This window comes from Equus caballus, chromosome 12 (genome assembly GCF_041296265.1).
Source record: "Equus caballus isolate H_3958 breed thoroughbred chromosome 12, TB-T2T, whole genome shotgun sequence".
Lineage (NCBI taxonomy): Eukaryota > Metazoa > Chordata > Mammalia > Perissodactyla > Equidae > Equus > Equus caballus.
Window position 1 is genome coordinate 35528201 of NC_091695.1, and position 20163 is coordinate 35548363.

At 49.4% G+C, this 20163-nt stretch overlaps 1 protein-coding gene across 28 annotated transcripts in view; it reads left to right on the forward strand.

Moving 5' to 3' along the window:
* LOC138916708 (liprin-alpha-1-like) overlaps nucleotides 1–20163 on the forward strand; it is a 105932-nt gene that overhangs the window by 10452 nt on the left and 75317 nt on the right. For 2 of the 28 annotated variants that reach the window (XM_070229948.1, XM_070229949.1), the window contains exon 1: nucleotides 9803–10171. The exons of 24 other annotated variants lie outside the window; for them this stretch is intronic. In XM_070229948.1, the coding sequence (XP_070086049.1) occupies nucleotides 10118–10171 (54 nt within the window). In that variant the 5' untranslated portion in view covers nucleotides 9803–10117. Of the gene's footprint in view, nucleotides 1–9802; nucleotides 10172–20163 lie in introns of those variants that run through there. 2 more of the 28 variants (XM_070229946.1, XM_070229956.1) reach the window with 2 other exon arrangements.

The window sequence follows — 20163 nt, forward strand, 5'->3', positions numbered from 1 at the left end:
TGAAAGATTGATTAGCCAAACATTTGGGTTTCCTTTTTTTTTTTTTTTTTTTTAAATATTTTATTTTTTTCTTTTTCTCCCCAAAGCTCCCCGGTACATAGTTGTGTATTCTTTGTTGTGGGTTCTTCTAGTTGTGGCATGTGGGACGCTGCCTCAGCGTGGTCTGATGAGCAGTGCCATGTCCACGCCCAGGATTCGAACTAACGAAACACTGGGCCACCTGCAGCGGAGCCTGCGAACTTAACCACTCGGACACGGGGCCAGGCCCTGGGTTTCCTTTTTAACATCTAATTCGCGCTATGCAGGGCTATAATGCTCCTTCTCTGTTGGGTTAGAGAATCATTAAGTTTTTTGTCCTCTGAATCTTATAAATTACGAAGTTCGTTTAGGTCAAATTTTATTACCACAGCTTAGAAGGATTGGTCAAATTATGTTTTACTGGGATTTTCATGTATTTATCTTTTCAGTAGTTTTGTTTGTTTGGTTTTGTAGCTGTGTTTGTTTTCATGTAATTTGGGGCACTTACACTGAAGTGTGTGTCAGATACCGCGTATTTGATAAGGTGGTTTTTGAGAGAATGGTCTCAGGGGCCCTCGCAGGGAAGGGACAGGAGTGTGTGCAGTCCAGTGTGGAGCGGCGGAGGCCATCGCACCGGCGGAGGAGCCGGTCGCTCAGTGGTTTGTTTCCAGCCACTGCTCAGTGTTGTAGCCTGGAAATGCCTCGCCGGGTGGAGAAGGCGGTGACGTCAGTGGTCCCTGAGCCCAGCGTTTCAGAAACGCAGGAACCACTGAGTGAACACTTTCAGGACCCTTCCGATTCCTGGCGTTTGTCTCATGTTTCGTGGCTAATAGTGTGACCAGAGAGGCATGTGCTTAACTAAATGCATTTGTCTTCCTGGCACTTTATGTTGGCACGTAATGCTGTACTTATAAAAGATTTAGCTGTAGCATACATCAGAGAATTTCCCCAAGCGTAAGTGTGCACCTCAGTGACTTTTTCACTAAGTGAACACACTCTCGTAATATACCGCCTACATTAAGGAGTGAAACATGGCCAAGCTTCCCAGAAGCCCCCTCGTCCCCACTCCCAGGAACTGTCCCCCAAAGCCGGCAGTGGTCTTGGCTTTCCACCATTGATGACTTTCCCGTGTGCTTGACTGTCTAAGTGAAATAAAGTTATACGTACATTTGGTTTCTTGGTTCTTTCATTCAGTAGTACCTTTGTGGGATCCACTCGCGTTGTCTCGTAGCTTTGTTCTTTCTTGTCTGCTGCCCAGGAACCCAGTCTCTGAATTTACCATCATTTATTCTTTCTGCCATTCTTGGGTATTCTGGATGTTCCTAGTTCAGACGAACGCCGCCCTGCATATTCGTGCTTGTTTCTTTGGTGCAGGTATGTATGCGTTTCTGTTGGTGTTCACAGGAGTGGCACTGCAGAGGGCCAGGGTCTGCGTCTGTCCAACCTGAGTAGACACTGCCCAAAGTGGCGGTGCTGCCGCCAGCCGTGTGTGAGCCGTCCGCCGTTCCCCAGCGCTTGGTGTCGTCAGCTCGTTCGTTGCGGCTGTCCGGTGGGCACCGAGTGGAGGAGGCTCAGTGTGCTGTGGGCTGGCCGCTGCCCGGTGGCCGGGGACGCGCAGAAGCAGACTCTTTGTGTGTGTCTGTTGGCGGTTTCGAGATCCTCTCTTGTGAGTGCTTGTCCTTTGCCCGTTTTTCGATTGGGTTTTCTGTGTTGTTTCTTACTGAGTTGAAGGAGTTCTTTTCATATGTTCTGAGTACAAGTTATATATTCTGAGTACATGTGTGTGTGGCAGGTTATTTTACATTCTTGTGTATGTTTGCCCTTTGGCTCTCAGTGGTGTGTTGATAAGCAGAAGTTTTAATTGTAATCTAGCCCGATGGATCAGTCTTTTCAGTAATATTGAATGCTCTTTGTGTTCATTGGAAGATAGTATCACAAAGATCATGAAGATACTATCCTGTAAAAGCTTTATGATTTTATCTTTCACATTTAGACCTGTAATCCATCTGAAAGTGATTTTTGTTTGTGGTGTGAGATAACGGCCAAGGTTCCTTTTTTTTCCTTAAGTGTATGCTATACAGTTGACCGAGAATAATTTATTAAACAGACCCTCCTCTCCCCAGTGCACGACAGTGTCGTCTGTGTCATCAGGCAAGTGACCGTAAATATACGGGCCTGGATCTAGACTCCGCTCTGCCCCGTTGGTCTTTCTGTCGTCTTTGCACAAGCAGCACGCTGTGTAAATTGCTGTAGATTTAGCCTGTCCTGGCATCTGGTAATTTGAGTCCCCCAGCCTCGTTCTTGTGCAAGGCTAGCTGGGCTAATCTTCACCCTTTACATCCTCGGTTAAAATGTAGAGTCTGCGTGGCCGCCTCTCCCCGGAAAACGTGCTCTGATTTTCACTGAGATTGCGTTTCATCTGTAGACTAGCGTGGGGAGAAATGACAGCTTCTTAATATTGGTCTTACAGGGGCCCACGCGGTGTGCGGTGGTTAAGTTTGCGCTCTGCTTTGGCGGCCCAGGGTTTGCAGGTTTGGATCCCGGCTGTGGACCTGCGCACCACTTATCAAGCCGTGCTGTGGCAGACGTCCCACGTATAAAGTGGAGGAAGATGGGCATGGACGTTAGCTCAGGGCCAGTCTTCCTCAGCCAAAAGAGGAGGATTGGCAGCAGATGTTAGCTCAGGGCTAGTCTTCCTCGGAGGGAAAAAACATGGGTTTTAAAATCCATGAACACAATATAGCCTTCTATTTATTTAGCTCTTCTTTAATTTGTCTTAATACTATACAGTTTTCTGTATATATATCGTCTACATGTTTAATTGCATTTATTCATAGATATTTCACATTTCTTATTTTATTATAAATATATTATGTAATTGTTTATTACTGTTATATAGTGATAGAATTGATTTTTGCGTATTCACTTGCTAAATCCATTTATTTCTAATAGTAATTCTTCTTGTATTTTGTAGGTGTTCACAAGTATGTCTGCAAGAGACAGTTTCTTTTCTTTTTTGTTTCCAAGTGCTGTACTCGTTTTTCTTTTTCTTGCCTCGCTGGCCTGGCTGGGACCTCCAGCACAGTGCTGAGTAGAAGTGGTGAGGGTAGGGATCCTCGTCTCCCTCCCAGTGTCAGAGGGAAGGCTTTCGGTATCTCACTGTTATATCTGATGTTGGCTGTAGCTTTTCCATAAATATTTTTATCGAAATATCCAAATTCTCCTCTATTAGTTTGCTGAATGTTTTTTTAAATCATGAATTAAATTATTAAATTTTCTTAAGTGCATTTTCTGCATCTTTTGAGACAGTCCAGTTTTTTTCCTTTTATGTGGTGATTTACCTTTTAGTTTGCAATTCTAGAAGAATCCCAACCTGACCTTGATGTATTCTGCTTTCCCCGGATTCTGTTTGTTAATATTTTAAGATTGTTGCGTCTGTGTTTGTGAGAGCTTGGTCTGTAACTTTGCTGTCTTGTGTTGTCCTTGTTAGGTTTGGCTCATGCTCGTCTCCTAACACAAGGTGGAAAGCGTTCCTTGTTGATTCCCAGAAGAGCCCCTGTGAGACTGGTGTTTTCTTCCTTGCAGTTTTGGAAGAATTGACCAGCAAAACCAGCTGGTGTAAGGTTTTCTTTGTGAGAAGGCTTTTAGTTTCAGATTCAGTTATTCACGTGGAAATAGGATTTTTCTGATTTTATATTTCTTCTTGTGTCTGTTTGGGTAAGATGCTCTTTTTTCCTAGGAATTTGTTCAGGCCACCCAAACTTTCCGATTATTAAGTGTAATATGGTTCATAATATCCTTATTTTGTGCAAGATCTCTTGTAATATCCCCTTTTAAAAATTTTTGATATTGGTAATTTGTCCTTTTCTCTTTTTCTTCATCGGTCTTGCTAGTCTTATGAATTGTAGTAGCCCTTTCAAAGGACAGCTTTTGGCTTTATTGATTTTTTTCTGTTTAGTATTTGTTCTCTATTTTGTTAATTTATGCTTTTTTCCTTCCATTTGCTTTGTGTTCTGTTTGCTGTTCTTTTTTCTAGTTTCTTGAGATAGATGCTTAACTGATTTTGGCTCTTTCGTCTTTTCCAGTCTATGTATGTGAGGCTCCAGCTGGCCCTGTAAGTGCACCTTTAGCTGCATCCCGCAAGTTTTGAAAGCCAGATTTTCGTTCTCTCTTGTGTGAAAACATGTTCTGATGTTCATCGTGGTATCTTTTTTTACTCATAAAGTTTTTAAAGAATTATGTCACTTGACTTCCCAACGTTTGTGGGGATTCTCTGGTTAGCTTTTTGTTGGTTTCTACCTTCCTTGCATGAAGATCCCTGTCTTGGTCTTTTGGGGCTGCTATAATCAGATGCATAGACTAACTGGTTTATGAACAACAGAAGTTTATTTCGCATCGTTCTGGAGGCTGTGAAGTCCCGGATCAAGGCACCGGCAGATTCCGTGGCTGGTGAGGGGCCGCTTCCTGGTTCGTAGACGGCCAGCCTCTCACTGTCCTCACATGGCGGAGGGGGCGAGCGAGCTCTCTCAACTCCAGACTAATCACCTCCCAGAGTCCCCGCCTCCTGATACCATCACCTTGGGGCTGACGAATTTTAGGGGGACGTAAACTGTCAGTCTGTTGTAATCTCTACGTACACCCTGCATTATTTCAACGTTTTGAGATGAGTCGAGCTTTCCTAATGGCCCAGCGTACATTCATTTTTGTTAAACGTTCCTTGGGCCCTTGAAAATGTTATTTATCGGTGAGAATGCAGTGTTGTATGTATACCAGGTAGATCAAGTTTGTTAATCATATAATTTAGATTCTAGTAGCCACATTACATAAAGTAAAAAGAAATAGGTGAAATTAATTTTGATAATGTATTTTATTTAACCTAAATATCCAAAATATTATAATTTCAATGTGTAATCAACATGAAAAGACTACTGAAATATTTTGCCTTCTTTTTGTTGTGATAAGTCTTTAAAATCGGGTGTGCATTCTTGCAACACGTCTCAATTTGAAGTAGGCACATTTCAGGTACTTAATAGCTGCATGTGACTGTTTACTGGGCAGCCCAGTTCTACACTCTTACTTTGTTTTTTTTGAGGAAGATTAGCCCTGAGCTAACATCTACCGTCAGTCCTCCTCTTTTTGCTGAAGAAGGCTGGCCCTGAGCTAACACCTGTGCCCGTCTCCCTCTACTTTATACGTGGGGCGCCTGCCACAGCATGGCTTGATGAGCAGTGTGTAGGTCTGCAGCCAGGATCTGAACCGCCGAACCCCGGGCCGCCGAAGTGGGACGTGGGAACTTGACTGCTGCGCCACTGGGCCGACCCCTACACCCGTACTTTTTTTGGGTCTGTTTTTTCTATCAGTTACTGAGAGATGTGTCTTAAAGCCTCCCACTGTGATGTTGGCTTTGGTTGTTTCTCCTTTTCTATTTCTATCAATTTTTCTGTCTTTTGAGATCGTGTTGTGAGGTGCATTCAGATTTAGCGTTTTTATCTTCTTGGTGGATTGCACTTTTATCATTGTGAAATGCTCCTCGTTAGTCAGGCTTCTTGCTGTCGAGGCTGCTTTATTTGATAGTGATCTTTGCCACATCGGTGTTCTCTTAGGTAGCGTTGGCCTGGGGATGTTTTGCTTTCACCTGTCTGTGATCTTGTATTTTTAAGCGTGCCTCTGTGGAGAGTATACAGCTAGTTTGATTTTAATCAATTTGACGATTTTTATCTTTTAATTAGAGCGTTTGCTCCATTTAAATATAATTGCTGGTATTTTGGTTTGTAGGTACCATGTTACTATCTGTTCTCTGTTTGTTCCACCTATGCTGTGCTGTGTTTCTCTCTGGCCTTCTGTTAGACGTATCGTGGTGTTTAGTTCGGTACTTCTCTCTTAGGTTGTTGGCTGTGTACATTCCTAGATACAGGGTGCATTTTACATTTGAGCCTTATTTACTGCTTTTACTACCTCCTGACACTGCTGTTTCCTTTGACACTTGAACTGCACTGAACTCCCTCCCGCCTCCTGTGTCATTATCATACTTTTGAATTTTAGATACATTTTTGGCATTATCCTCGTTTTGCACAGTTAGTGCTTATGAAGGTTTATTCTCGTAGTGACCCTTTCTGTTGCTCTTCACTCTTGTTTTTTCGTATTTCTGTCAGAGACTACTTTTCCCTGAAGAACTGCTTTCATAATCCTTTTAGTTCACGCCTGTGGGCAATGAGTTGTCTCATTCTTGTTTCCTGAAAAGTCTATATTTTGTCTTCACTTTTGAAGTGAAAAGTCTATATTTTGTCTTGACTTTCTATTGGGTATAGGATTCCAGGTTGGTGGTTATTTTCTTTCGGCATTTTATAGATGCCAATCCATTGTCGTCTGGCTTCCTTCCCTGTCCTTAAAAAGTCAGCTCTCAGTGTTCCTGTTGTCCCACTGAAGGTGGTGCCTTTTTTCGTCTGGCTCCTTTTGACACTTTGTTCTTGCCTTAGGCACACTCCGAAGGACTGCTGAAAACCAATGTGTGGTTTTCTTTGTTGAGTCAATGGCTTGATTCCTTCATCACTTTCAGACAAGTTTTGACCATTGTCTGTAGATGTTTCTTACTCCCTGTTCTGTCTTTCCTCACTTTGGGAGTCCCCATTTATATGGACATTAGACCTTTTACCGTGTCCTACATGTCTTTTGGGCTCCTTCTGTATTTTCCAGACTTTTTTCTTGTGACTTCTATCTGGCTGTTTTTTACTGACCTGTCTTCTGGTTCACTGATCCTCTCTTCAGTTGTGTTCAACCTGAGCTTAAACCCATAGATTGGGTTCTTAATTTCACTTACCCTATTTTTCAGTTCTAGAATCTGTTTTGATTCTTTGGTGAAAATTTTCATTTTGTCAAGTCTATTTTTGACCAGTTGAAGTCTGCATCTGATAACTACACTGTATGGGTCACCTCAGGGTCTGTTTCTATTTCTGTTTTCCTTTTTTCTCTTGGTCCTGTTTGTTGTTATTTTTCTAAGTGAACCTTGGGCGTTATGGATGAAAACCTGTGGAGACTCTAGGTGATGCTGTCTTCCCTCAGCGCTTCCTCTGACACACACCCAGAGGACAGACACTCTCCGTTCAGCCAGCTTCTGAGCGACTCTAGGCTGGATTCGGTCTTTGTAAGCCTCAGTCCTTATAAGCTGCCTTCATCTGCCCTCTCACCCAGGGTGTAGCCCCCGGGTCTCCATCTGAAAGCCTGAAGTGTTTCCCGGGGCCCCTCCTCCTTGGCAGGTCCTGAAGCCCAATTTTTGTCACCTGAAGACAGTGAGATTCCTGAAGGCTCAGCCTCTCAGGCAGTTTTTGCACAGTGCTGGGCTCATTTTCTCTGCCTCCCTTTTCTCAGAGATCTTGGCGCCTTAAGTCCCGTCTGATTTGTCAGGCCTGTATTTGAATTTCTGTCTTCCCAGCCCCATGGAACTCTCCAGAGCTCTGTTAGCCAGTACTTTCTGCTTGGCTTTCTGCTGTTTTCTTCCCAGCTTATTGGTGCATTTCCCCAAATCCCTGAGGAACACCTGATCGTCCCATGCCCTGAGGGAGAGAGTGGCTCTCGGAATGTTAGACTGGCCTCAGTGGGCTGCCCTCTTGTTTGGAATCTTTGCCCCTCCAGTTGGCTGCCTCAGTATCTCCTTGATGCCTTCAAACAGTCTTAAAAGTGTATCCAGCTTTTCTAGTTGTTGGTGAGTGGATCTCCTGCAGGCTGTTCGTGTATGTAGCTGGACGTGGGCAAACAAATCGGTGTTCCCTCTCCATCTGAAGCAAGATGTCAGAGTCCTAGTAAGTATAGTGATCGTTATTGTTATGAGAGCAACCTAAACCCACTAGTCCTTGCTTAGTACCCCCTGTTCTTTTTCTATTCAGCATCCCGTTTGCCCTGGCCCAGCCACATACACAGGGAAAGACGGAGCAGGTGGCCCACCCCACCAGGACACACAGGCAGCACCTCCACTCCTGGCTCCTCTCTCAGCTGCTGCGTGGACGCTCCATCCTGGCACTGCTCCCTCCTCTTCCCCTTGCCCTGAGCCAGCCCAGGGCAGGCTCTGTGATGACAGGCTGGCAGTGGCAGAGGAGAAGGCTTAAGAGTTGGAAGGGGTTAAGTGACATTCTGTGAATTGATCACATGTGAGTCTTCACTTTGAGTGTTTAAACAAATTACTGCTTTTAAGCTTCCCTCCGGTTTCATTTTAAAGTTGAAAATGCAGATTTTGTTCTTGAAATCTAGTGCAGTGATTTTACGGTGTTTTTGAAAGCACCGAATGAGATTTTAATAAGACGTCTCACTCAGAGAGCTCCAGTATGTAAGACTGAGAAAAGAGAATCTATTTGGGTTGAATTGTGGGTGGGACCCCAGTTGTGGGTCCCCCAGAGTCCACCAATGCCTGAGACGGGGCGTGTCTGTAGGACTCAGAACGCCCTCGGGAGTAAGGTCTTAAAGCCACGACCTCGTGACGCCTGAGTCGACCTGTGTCGGGTGTGTTGGTTGTCAGAGCACAGGTCGAGGCTAAACTGGTAGCGGTATGAGGTGTGCTGGGGGCTGGAAAGGAAGAAGGTGCAGGTGCAGCCCGGTCGGCAGGAGGAGAAAGGACGAAAGATGATGCAGGGGACAGCTCGGGTGGTTGGGGTGACAGAGGAAGGTGCAGACACTGGGCAGTGTCTGGGGTGTTCTGGTTGTCACAGCTAGGGGCAGGGGTGCTCCTACACATTCTGCAGTGCGGCCCCCACAACGAGGAGTTACTACTATTCAGGAAGCAGGTGCCAAGTGGAGAGGCTCTGGTGGAGGAACCCAGGCTTCTCCCGGGGACTGCTCTAATCTCCAGTGGGGTGCGGCGCGCCCCTGTCGTTTCATCCTGAGTGCTCTTAGCAAGGCTTCCTCAAGCCCTTGCTGGGCTTAAGCTGGTGAGTAAATGAGGGAGAATTGACCTCGTAGTCCGCATGAGGTGAGACTAGCTCAGTGACTGCTGACTGAGGGTCCATTCTAGACGTCCCCTTCAGTTTAGATAGTGCCCCTCTGGTGGCCGTTACTGACTGCTGCTCTTGGAGGAGGAGGTGGCAGACCCCCCAGAAAATCAGGCTTATTTCTGTTGTGTTTGGTTTATGAAACAGTTAAATATATCCCTTCAAAGTAGTATTGGACTATTTGCATCTTCTCTCTTTTCTACACACTCAACTTGCCATCTCTTTGAAAGCAGCCCTGCCTTCTTTTCTTTTTTGAGGAAGATTAGCCCTGAGCTAACTACTGCCAGTCCTCCTGTTTTTGCTGAGGAAGACTGGCCCTGAGCTAACATCCATGCCCATCTTCCTCTACTTTATATGTGGGATGCCTACCACAGCATGGCATGCCAAGCGGTGCCATGTCCGCACCCGGGTTCCGAACTGGCGAACCCTGGGCCGCAGAGAAGCGGAACGTGCAAACCTAAGTGCCGTGCCACGGGGCTGGCCCCGCCTTCTTTTTTTCTTTTTGTGAATCCTCTTCTTTTTGCTGAGGAAGACTGGCCCTGAGCTAACATCCGTGCCCATAATTCCTCTGCTTTATGTGTGGGATGCCTGCCGCAGCCTGGCCTGACAAGTGGTGTGCAGGTCCGCCCTCGGGGTCCGAACCAGCAAACCCCACGCCGCCCAAGTGAAGAGTGTGAACTTAACCACTGTGCCACCGGGCCGGCCCCCAGCTCTGCCTTCTTGTCTTCCTGTTTCTGTCCCTTTAATCGTCTGCAGGAGCCAGCGCCACCCCCAGCCCCTCTGTGACTATATCTGGTTCCGGGTTCCAGGTTCCGTGCTCCTGGGAGACAGTGGTGGAGGCACACAGGATCGCAGTCCTCAGAGAGCTGACAGAGCGGATCCTTTCTCACGATCAGTACAGGTTGTGAGCGCACCCTGACAGGAGGAAGTAGTTAAGAGGAAAGACACGACCCGGTGTGTGGGCAGGCCGCCTGTGTGCACACCGTGGTCCAGCAAAGGCCTTTCGGAGGGCTCACGTTTGAGCCAAGATCTGAAGCTGAGCGGAGCCAGCCTGAGCGCTTTCCCGGTGCTGGGCCTGCTGGGGCCAAGGCCAGGGGCAAGGAACAACTTGGCCGCGTCAGGCCATGAAGCTGTTGCGGAGGTTCCTGGACCGGAGGCGGAGGGAAAAGACGAACAAGGTGAGGGGGACCAGGGAGTTGGGAGTCAGGTGGAGCCTTCCCCAGCAGAGCTGGGATTTTTGTTTTGTTTTTAAGGACTTCTGAGGGCCCCAGGGTATTGTGGCTTCTCAGGAAGGGGTTGAGGTGATTTGGGTGGGTTTTTATGACGCTGGTGCTGTGTGGAGAATGGGTTGAGCTGGAGGCAAGAACGGATGGGGAGTAGGAACCGTTGGTCCAAGAAGGCACTCCTGATGCCTGGGTTGAGCTGTGAAGTTAGTGCTTTGGGCCAGCACTAAAGTCCCCTTCACATCGCCCACCCCACAGAGCGCAGAGCAGTGTGCATGTGTATGATGTTGCAGAGCTAGAGAATGTTTCAGTGGCGGGTGTGTAACGGCTGTGTGTGTACGCCTGTCACGTGCACAGCACTGTGTTCAGATACTTCCCGAGTGCCTGTTACGGGGCAGGCACTGTTCTAGGTGCCGAAGAGTCAGGATGTAGTAAGGGGCGCATAACCCAGGTATGTTTCAGTTGTGCAAGGAGAGCTGGAGGACGGAAGGGCTGTGTGGGTTCAGCTGGAGCAGGTGAAATGTGTGGACGGTGCGGTGGCTGCAGCCGTGGCTGTTTTGTCCTGGGTGTCTGTGCAGGCGGACTTGGGGAGGCCGTGATCCCTGTACTTTCAGCCACGCCCTCTGCTCTGTCTCGCAGAGACCTGCCTCAGCGCCACGCTCTCTACCTCCGTTTGGGCGGTCTTTGGGTTCCTTCAGTTCAACATCGGCCACAACCATCCTTTGCCCTCGTCTGTCCCTCCTCCTGTGAGCAGTGTGGCCTCCCCCCAGCCAGGGGCTCAGAAACCGGGGAGCCCGCTTCGCCTCTTCCTCAGCCTGCAGTCTGCAGGTCCTGAGGCGTGTGCCTGTCCTGTCGGAGCCCGCCTCTGAGGTGCACTGGCGAGAGCTGGACCGTTTTTTCCATCAGGGTGATTCGAGGAGCGGTTGGCTCCCGTGGCCTCTCCCGCCCCGGCCCCCTGTGGTCTGGCACCCGCCGCGCTGAGCTGTGGGCAGTTCCTCACATGCAGATGTGTTGTTTTCTGGAAACTTCTTTGTAAATATGCTGTTCTCAGAGAAGGCGGTCTTTTTTACTCACCCTGTGTTCTGCTTGCTGATTCTTCGTGCTAACGACTGCTAAGTAATTTGATAACTAACTCTTTTGGAGAACCAGTTTCGCCCTGTGAATAAAGATCTTCAAAAGTGCTCGTATTCTGCCCGAGCAGTTTTACTTCTGCTCCAGAAATGGTTGCTTTCTGGAGGGGACTTTCGGCATAAGGATGTTCACCGTAACATCTTAGCGTGTTTACATCCTTTATTCCTGAGCAAGTTAGAAAAGTAATAGATGCCAGCATCTATTTATTTTTAGAAACCATTTAAAGCATAAATAATGTGTAATTCCCACTTCATGGGTTTAACATCTCTCGCTTTTGCCTCCCAGCCTCACCTCCTTCCCCCTGGTTTTGGCATCACCTCGGGAGGGACATGAGTTCCTGTGGGCCCGTTCTTGTGGTTGGAGGTGGGGCAGCGGGCCCTGGCTGTGACTGCAGACCACGCTGGACTCTCCCGGAGCTTCCTCGGGCGTCTGCGGAGGGCCACAGACAGGGAGCCCATTCCCAGCGACCTTCCTGGTCAGCTGGGGCCTTCTAGTAGTCGGAGTGCCCATTGGTGTTCCTGCCCGAACCGGGTCCTGTACTGGAGGTTGCGCAGTGGTGATTTTTCTGACTCAATCCTCCTTCATTTGTTAGCTGCTCCTCTTCAGTAAGGAGCATCCCTTTCTGTTCTCTTTCTCTCTCTCAGTTGCTGTGGCCCCTTGCATTTGTATTTATTCAGTGTATCGCAGTCAGTTATCATCATTATTCCTTTGGATACTCAGATTGTCCCCTCAGCTGGGCTCCTGTGTCCTTTCGCCAGGGCCCTATTAGTCTTTGAATGCTCCGTTGTTTCCTGACACAGAATTTGTCGCAGACCCACTTTGTGTTTCTCCTGCCTCAGATCTGCAGTCGTTCCTCTGAGGAGCCCTGGTTCCTTTTGGTGGGGAAATGCTGTTTAGAAATCAGTATCTGGGGGCTCGGTGTGCTCACTGTCACAGAGGTTCACATCTAGGTTCTTTTCGGGACAGAGCTGGAGAAAAATCTTGACAAAAAGAAAAACCTGGATTTCATATTGGTATTTCCTTTACAAATTAAACCTAGTTTTTTCCCCTTAATTTCTTTCTTTCTTTTTTTCTTTTTTCTTTTTTCTGCTTGATCTCCCCCAACCCCCCGATACATAGTTGTATATCTCAGTTGCAGGTCCTTCTAGTTGTGGCACGTGGGATGCCGCCTCAGCGTGGCCTGACGAGCAGTGCCATGTCTGCTCCCAGGATCCGAACCCGTGAAACCCTGGGCCCCCGAAGCGGAGCGCATGAACTTAACCACTCGACCCCGGGGCCGGCCCTTATTTTGTACTTCTTGTCTTAGACTGACAGTTTTGATTTCTAATGATATTAGCCTTAATTTTTTTATCCTATGATACACATAAAATAGTTTAAACCTTTTAATATCGTATTGTTATAATCATCCTGTTGAGTGAAGTTTTAGAGTTTCTTTGTAGTTCTTTTGGATCTTAGAATAAACCTATCTTAAGAATACATAGCTAGAATAATGGGTTTCAAAGCAATGTGAAGTAACATAACCGCACAACATTTGATAAACAGTTGGAGTGCCCGTTGGTGTTCCTGCCCAAATCGGGCCTTCTGTTGGAAGTTGCAAAGTTCATTTGTTTCTGCTGCTTCTTAAGTTTAGGGTTTACATTGTTCTTCTGGAGTTAATTTTTCTTCAAATACATAAAGCTTTTACGTGATTCAAAAACGAGAAGTATAGAAAAAGGCATAGTCGGAAGTCTTGCTCCTCCCGTCCCTGTCCCACTCACGCCTTCTAGGTGGGGGACCACGGTCCGGTTTGCCTGAGGGTAGGCCTGGGTTTTGCCTCTTATCCTCAGGCAATTAGCAGCCGTGCCCCTTTCACTCTCAGAAATGAAGCATAGGGAAAGCCTTGTCGGCGCTTGCTAATGCTCATGAGAGAGCGGACAAAATGTTTCCACTTGGTAGGTTTTTCCCTGTGGCTGGAAGGAAGCTCTTGGCCGAGCTCTGCTGACTTGGATCGCGGTTCGCTGGGCAGGGAAGGTCCACCGAGGGAGTTCTTTGTGGCTTCCAGAGGCTCGTTCTTATTCTGAGGAGGAAATTTCCTCTTTCTCTGAAAATAATCTGGGAGCTTGAAGCATATCTTGCATTTCCAAGTTTTTCTGCTTTGCAAATGGGTAATTATCCCTCCTGCCTATGTATTTTTAAACCTTTGCCAGTAGTAATATGGAAATTGATTTCGTGTAGCGCCATGCTGAAGAAGACTAATCAATGTCGCTGAGCCCTTAACATCTCTGGAAATCCCGGGGTGCTGCTAAGAAGCTAGGACACACTCTTGCTCCCGCCTTAAAAATAGTTCATGGGGAAAACGTGAGTGACAGGTGAGGTCGCGATAGCCTGCGCGCCCTGCAATAGAAACAGCTGTGGCAGGGCAAGGGTATTTTGAAGAGTCTTGAGTATGAATTCTAGGATAGTCTGATGTGTTATTTTCATGCAAATGAAAATATGAAAGACTTCATTTTTGACTGAGTGTGAAATGCAGTTGATGCACAGAGTTAAAGAAGTCCCGTATAGAATTTTACTTGGCTGTTTTGTGGCTCAGCTCCTGTAGCTCCCGCAGAGATACACACGGAAGGGAGACCGTCAGCCAGCTGGCGTCTCCTTCTTCGTGCTGTTTGAAGGCGCTTTACGCAACGTGCTGAGTGCCTGTCCCTCCTCCGGCGGACAGACTGACTGCAGAGGACAGTGGCAGCAGGTGTGTGGGTGTGTGCCGCCCTGTCTCCTGTGCTGCCGTCCGTCTCTGTAGGTAGACCCCCGGTCTCCCTCGGTCCCGGTGGGCAAGGCTCGGAGGAAGCAGCCTGGTGGGCAGTCGGCGGACTCGCGCCCCATCCTCGCCGAGTTCCCTGCGTCAGTTACCTCGTCTCTGAGCCTTCGGAGTTCTCATCCGTCAGTTAGGGACGGTAACTGTCGGTTTTGCTTCAGCAAATATTGATTGTCTGCCGTGTGTTAGGCACTGTCTGTCCAAGGGCTGGGTAGACAGATGTTTGGGGGATTAAATGAGATAATAGCCAGCATTTATTGCTTCTAAGCCTCTTTCTGTGAGTTATCTCCCTGAGTCTCATAACAGTACTGTAGAGCATTCTTTCTACTATAAATAGTGCTGGAAGGCAGGGGACTGTTCCGCAGCCTGTCTGACAGTGAAGGAATTGAGGCACGGAGAGGTTTGGGAGCCCCTTCAGAGGCCGGTAGCGAATGAGTGTGGAGATTGGTTATGGTGAAGAGTGCTTCCCTCTGACTCCCACAGTTAACCGTGACCAATAGGGAAAAAAGGAGAATGACGAAGAAAAAGTGCAAACGGTATGCAAATGTGTGGTGGACGGAGTGACAGTCTCTCTCTCCACCCTGTATGTCCACAGTGTGGGGTATTTTATCTGAAAGGCGGTGGTGTTTTTACTGTGCGTTCATACTTTTCGTAGAGAAAGATGGGTGAAGTTCTACATTGTGAGAATACAAGTAATGAGTAAAATAAACTTGCTGAGTCAGGGGGCTTAGCGACAAGCTGCCTGGTGATCCGTGCAGAGAAATAAATTGTTCTAAGGCCTTTGGTTCCCTGCGTCGATGGGAGGGTGGGAGAAGAGCTCTGCAGGGCCCCCCGGGTGTGTTGCGGTCCAGTGCTGCCCCCCTCCCGCATCCTCACCAGGCATGCCTTGGTCCAGTGCTGCCCCCCTGCCGCATCCTGAGCTGGCGTACCTCGGTCCAGTGCTGCCCCCCGCCGCATCCTCACCAGGCTTGCCTCGGTCCAGTGCTGCCCCCCCTGCCGCATCCTCACCAGGCGTGCCTCGGTCCAGTGCTGCCCCCCTGCCGCATCCTTGCCCGGCGGGGCCCGCGATTAAAGGATGCCTCTGCACACTGCTCGCTTCTTGTCTCAAGTCTGAGATTGGCAGGCCTGGGGCCGTCCTGTGCTGCCCCAAATGCAGGAGAGGCCGGGAGAGTAAGTGCCTGGGGCTCTCAGCTCCTCTGGCCCGGTGCTGTTCCCAGGCCTGGGGAGGGGCTCAGAGGCCGGGCAGCCAAAACAGGTGACAAATTGTGACAGCGTGCCTGAAATCACTGCAGCTGTGCCTCTGCAGCTGGAGAAGGCAGTTTAGTGTTACTTACATGGCAGCTGGAACGCTCCTCCTGGCTGGGATTATCAGGGCCAACTGCCGCCTCCCCCTCCCCTGCCCTGACTTCCCCGAGAAGGGAAGAGAACACGTGTTAAATAAACCCGGGGATTAGGGATTTGGAGTTATATACCGCCCCCCCCCACCCCCCGTTTGTTACTTTTATTCTCCTTCCTGATGATCTTGACTCCATTTCTGTGAGACAGTTTCACAAACTGGACAGCGTGTCTTTTTGATGTGTGTATGGTGGGTGCCTGACAGTCACCAGAGTGGGAGAAAGTCCCATGCAGGACAAAGTAGTAGGTGGTTAGAATAAAGGGTTTAAGTTGGAGAGAATGTGCATTCCGAGGTTGTTTTCTTGTGCAAACCATAGAAATAGTTGTTCCTAACGAAGTTTGACGATGAACTAAGAGATTGTGTGGAAGCAGATTCCTGATTATAGGTTCTGCGTAGTTTGTACAAACCCTTAACGTCCAGTTCGTTCCCCTTCATGTTCCCCAACTGTGTCCACAGGGCTGGGCGCTGCGGGAAGGGAGCTGTTTCCAGCAGACCTGGAAGCGTTAATACAGTAGCCGCTCTTTCCGCGGCTTCCAGGCTGCGAGCCCGTGCCCCCGCCTGGCCTGGAAACCCACGAGCTGTGGAGGGCAGGGCGTCGCTGCCCACCGTGTCTGGGACTCGGGATGCGGGTTTCTCTGTGCTTTGAAACGCTGCCGGTGTTCCTTCAGTTGTAAATTCGTCTGAAGAGCCTCTGGTGGGAAGTTTTATAGTAATGCCGTGTAAAGAGATAGTGACACACGTAGTGCTAATTTGCAGTAACTTTAAGCATTGCCAGTAATTTAATTTCCAGGGAGCTCCTGAACCGCCTGTGCTCGGGTCTCCGTGGTTCTGTTTGCTGCGCTCGCTGGCGGGCATTAGGTTCGTTCCAGTTGGAAAACCTCTGCGGGAAGGACGGAGGGAAAGGAAGCACTTGCTATCCACACATTCTTGGGTAATTATTTTCATTTGAACGAAAGTTTTGTGCCACTGACTAGGAAATACGTTAAATCCTAGCCCTCTGCTCCCTCTGCTCTAGTCGTCATCTTGGAGATTCCTTCGTCTCTGTGGGGTCACCCGTCCCCTTTTTGAAGATGATCGCCACGTTTCTGTCTGGAGCTCCACATTTGGGATGCTCCTGCATGCCCAGCCCCGAGTTTTGCCATATCCCTTAGACGGCCCGTAGACGTCCTGCTGTGTCTCAGTCCAGGGTCCTGCTCCGCCTTCCTCCTTGGTCAGCCTCGAGTCTCCCCGCCTCCCTCCCCACTTCACGCGCCTCCTCTGCCCTTCCTCGCTCATCCTGCTGGGCCAGTCCGCAGCTCTGTCCCGTGTTTTCTGCTCTCACGTCGTTTCTGTTTTCCTTTGTGCTCTGGTGCGCTAGCTTGGGCCGTTCGTGGGGCCTTGGTGTCTACATGAGGTGGCTTTGCTTGTGCTTTCTTCCTTTCCAGGCCACCTAGCTCCCAGGGTAACCCAGACCTCTGGCATGAGAAGGTTTTGGCAGGGCCTATCCATGGCAGCAGGTGTTTGGCAGTTTGGCATTCATGGCTCCGTGTTCTGGCTTTATTCACCTTTCCCACATCTTTCCCTCTGTAAATGCCCCTTCACTCTGCCCAACCAGTCTGCTCACTCTGCTCCCCTTCCCTGACGCCTCGTCCTGCGCGATTCCCTGCTCGGGTACTGCCTCTCCCTCTCCTCGCTTTCATCAGACCCCAGCTGCCTCTCCAGGCCGAGGTCACCCCTGTGAGGTCTGCTCGGACCAACTCCGATTCCTACTGGGATTCAGAGTCGCTCCCATCTCTAGGAGACGACAGATTTGGTGCTTGGGGCTGGTTTTACTGTGATTCCTTTTATCTTTTCTCCAGTTTTTCAAAATGCCACCAGCTTTAAGAAAAACGCAGATGAAAGAGTAGGATCAAGGTCATTCTTGAGGGGGTAAAAGAAATCACAAAAAGATCTCCTGTGGGGCGTGTGGCCAGCCTCTTTCTCCCCATGGGATGATGGCGGTGGGCTTGCTGGGTGAGCGTGGAACAGTCTGCTTTTTCACTGACTGCTGAGTGGCTTCCTCTTCTTTCCCACCCTCCCCTCCTCCTCTACCTCCCCCTCCACACCCGTGTCAAATCTTGGATCCTCTGCTTACTAACTTTCTGATCTTGGCCAAGATATTTCACTTCTGAGACCGTTTTGTCGTCTGTAAAGTAGAGATACTATTTATTTCCCAATATTATAGGCAGATTTAGTGAGAACTAAAATAAAGCATCCACCGCTGTACCCTGCAGAAGATGGGCCTTCATTAGATGCGAGGTGTCTGTCTGCAGACCCCGTAACCCCGACTCGGGTGACTGGGAGGGCGTACAGCCTGCGGGGGCTTGGTTTGGGTGCTCACCGTGGGATCTCCCCCTGAAGATGACATCGTCTTGAGCTCTGAGTCCCGAGCTGCTTATCAGCCAAGTGACCTTTGTAGGTCACTAACCTGCCCGGGCCTGTCTTCCAGTCTGTGAAGTGAGCTAATTATGTATGCCTTCCTGTCGTATGTGACATCTACTTTTATGTGATAAATACTGGAAAATATTTTGAAAACCAGTCAAGCATTAAGCACGTATAAAGTTATTACAATGAATATTTGTGTCTTAGGAGTACTTAGCATCGTGCCTCCCAACTTTTTTGTTCAGTAAATTGTCCAGATTAATAGGGCTGCTCCTTCTCCAGCTGGTATTGCTGTCTCCTGAGCTTGCTGGAGCCTCGAGAGGAAATCCCTAATAAAGTAGCTTCCGTTCCAGTTTTGTACTTAGACCTTTGGTTCTTTCTGAGACGCCCTTCTTGTTAAGTTAGAGGGTAGGTAAAACTGGTTATAATATAAGGCTCGTGTGAGACTGGTTTGCAAGACGTGAATACACGGAGCCATGACAGTTTAAGAAGGTTACAACGCGGTAATATTCACAGTCAGACGTAGTCGTTGCTGGTTCAGATCCACGGGGACCTGTTGTTTGAACACTACATTGTTCGCCCGGGCTGGGGATTTTGAAACAGTGAGGGGAGCAGTTCTTTCCCTCGAGCAGACTCGTGTGAGTGTGGTGCTGCACGGAAGGGACAGGTGCTGTCTTTCTCAGGGGCCGGCGGAGCCTGTACAGAGCGGCAGGGTTGAGCTCCGGCTGCGACGTCGTGTTGGGCATGCGGGAGGCGCGGGGCTGGGGCGGCATTGGGAAGGAGGAGCTGCCACGGGCCCGCGAGCACGAGCAGAGGGCGCAGTTGTGGGCCGGCTGGGCGGGCCTGCTGCGTGTCGGGTGGTTTGCTGCGGAGGGGTGTGGTGTGCCAGGCACGCCGGGTGGGAGGAGAAGGGTCGACAGAGGAACAGAAAGGCACCGAGGGTGTGAGCTCACGGCAGGGCGGTCCCCGAGGGCTGGAGTCAGTTCTCCGAGAGCGCTCTGGTGGGGCAGCGTGATGGGGGCCCTGCAGGTGCCGAGAGGCCGCCTTTGTTGACGCTGCACCCTTACCTGAGATCCGCCAGCCAGCTGTGTGTGCTCCGGGGGCCGTTGTCACTCCTGCTGTGGACACTGCAGGAGAGGGGGTCGACAGCGTCTTCGGGCTCACCTGTCCTCACTACTGTCAGCCGAGGCTGCGTGGCCTTGCACGCCGCAGCTCCTGTGTTTCTTTGACTTGTTAGCAGGCGGGGAGGAGCTGCTGTCAGTGTAGCCTCAGGTAGCCGTAGGTGCTCCTTCTGAACTTGTGTTTCTGCTGACCCGGCGTGATGGAGCCGCGGGAGGAATCCCGCATGGAGAACTTTCAGGCACGGCTGATGTCGAGACCCCTGCCTCAGCCCGAGATGCCCTTCTGTCCCGTGTGTCCAAAACACTCGTCAGAGACGGAAAGGAGAGCAGGCTGCTCGCTTGTCCTCGGTGTCCTGTGCGCTCAGCTGGAGCTTCGAGGTGTGGTCTCCCCGTATGTGTTGCAGTGCTGGCCCAGCTTCTCCGTGCTCGTTCCCTGCCTGCCTTGGGAATTGCGGGTGGCTCTAGGGCAGTGAGGTGCAGTGTGCGGGGACCCAGTTGCCGTCAGAGTGGGGCTGTTGAATAGTACCCGCGGGGGTCTTGTTTGACATTTCTGTTCCCGTCAGTAGTGGAGTCTCAAAGTGTGACAGAGCAGGTCCTGTCTTAGATCCCTTTCTGTGCCGTTGTGCTCGGTGGTACCTATGAAGGCCTAGGGGGTGGTGTCCAAACGCTCTTCCACATCTCGGACGTCCTCATGTAATAAAGGTCATGAAATAACTTCACAGAGTGCTTCATCACACGCAAAAGAGTGGATTGTGGCTTTCTTTGCAGAATTGAAGTGCTAGTGTGAACTACTGACAAGCCTGAAAAATGCTAAAATAGTAACTGAATCGGGGAAACCTTGCTCACACCCTAGGACTTTTCAGGAGAATTGCTAACCTGTGAACTCTAAAGCTGTTCCTGAGAGGGGCTGGGGAGACCAGTATGACGTCATTTTACTAGAGGAGCGGGGGCCTTAATCAGGTTACTGTCCTCCCCTCTCAGGTTCAGGATGCCTGGAACACTGGCACCCTCCATCACTTCCATGCCTTTATTGGCTCCGTGTTTTGGTGGAGCCATCATTGCCGGGAGGGATACCACCACATGCTAAGGTGGGACCACCAGTGGTTCTGGA